At 63.9% G+C, this 1,190-nt stretch overlaps 1 protein-coding gene across 1 annotated transcript in view; it reads right to left on the minus strand.

The window, feature by feature from the left end:
• Positions 1-1,190, minus strand: part of H696_03945 (hypothetical protein) — a gene marked incomplete at both ends in the record, with an annotated part of 5,397 nt that overhangs the window by 1,642 nt on the left and 2,565 nt on the right. Inside the window, one exon of the mRNA XM_009497814.1 lies at positions 445-1,182. Coding sequence (XP_009496089.1) covers positions 445-1,182 — 738 coding nt within the window. The remainder of the gene's footprint in view (positions 1-444; positions 1,183-1,190) is intronic.

Genomic DNA, 1,190 nt, shown 5'->3' on the forward strand with positions numbered 1-1,190 from the left:
GTGCCAACGAAAGGGTGCGATCGCCCGGGCTCCCCCGCTCGGCCGTGCCTTTTCCCCGGCCCGGGCCTGCCCCCCCCGTGGGCTCTGCGCTGCCCGTGAGGGCGGATCGACTGGGTGCAGCTGCCCACGGACATGGCGTTTCACGCCATGGTCGGAGCCAGAAGCCCCCCAGCTGACGTGGATGGCGCTGTGCGTGCGGCGGGTGTGGCCCTTTTGACACCGCGCCATTCCTCCCGGGGGTTGTCCCCCCTCCGCCTCGTCCTCCCCTGTACCTGGCCCTGGGGGGGGGGGTCTGGCACAAAAATGTGCCCCCCCCCCCCCCCCCGGCCGAGGGAAAGGAGAAGAGGAAGAAGAAGGGGAAGAGCCCAGGCATGGGCGGATGACAAGCGAGACACCAGGACCGAGGGAGGGAGAAGGGGCAAATGCAAGCACCGGTGTACGTACGTGCGTGCTCCGGAAGCAGGCCTTCTCCGGCTCGCTGAGGGACTCGCCAAACTTCCCGGCAAAGGTCTCCTGCCGGTTGAGGGACATGACGGTGCGGATGTTGGAAATGCACTCCACCGCATAGAAGCCACTCTTCTCGAAGGCCTTCTTGTTCTTCTCATTGAAGCCCACCATGGCCACGATGGACAGGTATCCGGCCGACAGGGAGAAGGGCAGGCAGGCAATGGCCACCAGGCCCACGCGCCAGCAGGAAATGATGGCAATGATCACACCAGCCACCAGGGTCGACAGAATCTGCAGGATCATGGCCATCCGAGTGGAGGTGCCACCCTGGATGTAGCTGGCATCGGTGGACAGCCGGGTGGCCAAGTTGCCGGTGGAGTTTTCCGGCTGGTCGAACCAGCCGACATCCTGCCGGACAATGGTCTTGAAGGCCAGCTTGCGGATGCGGTCGGTCAGGCGCTCGGCCGTCACAAACTGCCCGACATTCAGCAGGTAGTTCGAGGCAAAGGAGTAGGTCCCCAGGCCCAGGAACACCAGGCCCCAGATGAGGGCCGCGCGCTTCAAATCGTCCCCGGTGTTGTAGATCATGGCATCGATCATCTCCGTCGAGATGAAGGAATACAGGGCGAAAATGACACCCGACAGGATGGCGCCCACGAAGGCCATGGCCATGTACGGCCAGTCCGAGATGGAGTATGTGTACGCCCGGATCACAGGGCTGTCCTTGTACTTGACCTAGGGGG

The sequence above is a fragment of the Fonticula alba genome (genome assembly GCF_000388065.1).
Source record: "Fonticula alba strain ATCC 38817 unplaced genomic scaffold supercont2.6, whole genome shotgun sequence".
Lineage (NCBI taxonomy): Eukaryota > Rotosphaerida > Fonticulaceae > Fonticula > Fonticula alba.